This window comes from Bidens hawaiensis, unplaced genomic scaffold (assembly GCF_021521415.1).
Source record: "Bidens hawaiensis isolate Kalapana, Puna unplaced genomic scaffold, B.hawaiensis_p1.1 tig00012179_1, whole genome shotgun sequence".
In the NCBI taxonomy this organism is placed as follows: Eukaryota; Viridiplantae; Streptophyta; class Magnoliopsida; order Asterales; family Asteraceae; genus Bidens; species Bidens hawaiensis.
Genome location: NW_027491979.1, coordinates 68,398 through 69,852, shown reverse-complemented (window position 1 = coordinate 69,852; position 1,455 = coordinate 68,398). Strand labels below are relative to the sequence as shown.

Here is a 1,455-nt window from a genome sequence, read left to right as displayed (position 1 = left end):
TATTAAATCATAAAAGAAAGAGATCGGGTCAGAGAAACGGGTACCTGGGTCGGGTCGGATCGGGGCAGATGTCACAACGGTGTCGCGACCTTTGGCCACATATGACCTGAACCAAATGTGTGTGGCTAAAGGCCTACGGCCACACTTTTTTCGTGTGGCCGAAGGTCAATTTTCACGTAGTGGAGCCTAGGAGCCGTCAAAATTAAAAAGAGTTATATAGAAAACTTTGTATATTGATTCCAATCCAACTAATTGCTAGTTCGTATGCCACCGCCATACTACCGTCTAATGAGTTTCGCAACACTGATTGGACTGCTTTATTAACTAATGCATCATTATTGTTCATACGCTATTTGAAATATGTATTGCCTGATTCCAGTTTAGGATTTGCTAAAGTTCACTAGTCTTTATCACAATTACGAATAATAGGATATTAAAAAAATAAAAACATTTATATGATTGCAAACATACTCGATTTGTAATATGGACGAACATGGTTTGATTTATGTTGTGACAGTGTGACCACTCAAGGGTAAATAAATATATTAGTAATAGTTGATAGAAAACCTAGCTAGGTGTGTAAAACGATTCGGTCAAATTATTTTGATTTGACTAGTTTGTTCGGTTTTGATATAACCCGTGCAAGTCATGTATTGATCAATGATTCTTGTAACTCCAATCATAGGCTAGACGTAGAAGTGCAAATGTAAGATTAGTGATTAATCTTTCTTCCACGTGTGTGGCTATAAAGTGAGCCACCTAACACCAATTTAATAATAACAATGAGAAATAAATAATAATATTAAATTGAAATAATAAAAATTTGAATCATACCTCATGAGCAATCAATGCATCAAGATCATCCTCACTCTCAATTAATTCCACAACAACTCTATCTATTACAATTTTTCCAGCAAATAAATAAACCTTGCTAAAAATGGGATGATTGTCCTCCCCAATGAACATATCCCAGCTCAAACCATCTACTTCTCTCACACCCAGATTCACCCTCAATTTCCTACACACAAATACTTTCTTCAATAACTCCCTATTCAATTCATCAATCACCTTACCTAAAACACTCTTAGCATCATATGGATCAGTATGGGTCCACGGTAAGCTAATCTCACTCATCATCGTGTTAAACTAATTATCTCCCACCTTGGTCCAAAACTCATCACCGAAAAGTATCAAATTCTCACGTCTCATGAACGGAATGGTTTCGATCACCCCATAATAAACTATAACACCAATCGTAACTATCGCACCTATAAAAACTTTAGAAATCCAAAGGTTACGCTCAAACTTTTAAAATTCGGTGACAATCTAAGTCAGTTGAACCGATACTTTCCCATTCCCTACCACTGCTATAAAGCCTTGAAACAATTGGGGTTTTAATGACGACGGGGTGGCGGGAAATGATAGGATTAATGATCTATGGTTGATTGATGAATG

General features: G+C 36.6%; 1 protein-coding gene across 1 annotated transcript; it reads right to left on the bottom strand.

Moving 5' to 3' along the window:
• Positions 1-657: 657 nt before the first annotated feature.
• Positions 658-1,137, bottom strand: LOC143540162 (mitochondrial metalloendopeptidase OMA1-like). The gene is made up of 2 exons (XM_077033302.1): positions 835-1,137; positions 658-759 (listed from the first exon to the last, which is right to left on the bottom strand). Exons 1-2 carry the CDS (start codon positions 1,135-1,137, stop codon positions 658-660), a joined length of 405 nt encoding a protein of 134 aa, XP_076889417.1.
• Between the last annotated feature and the right edge of the window lie 318 nt (positions 1,138-1,455).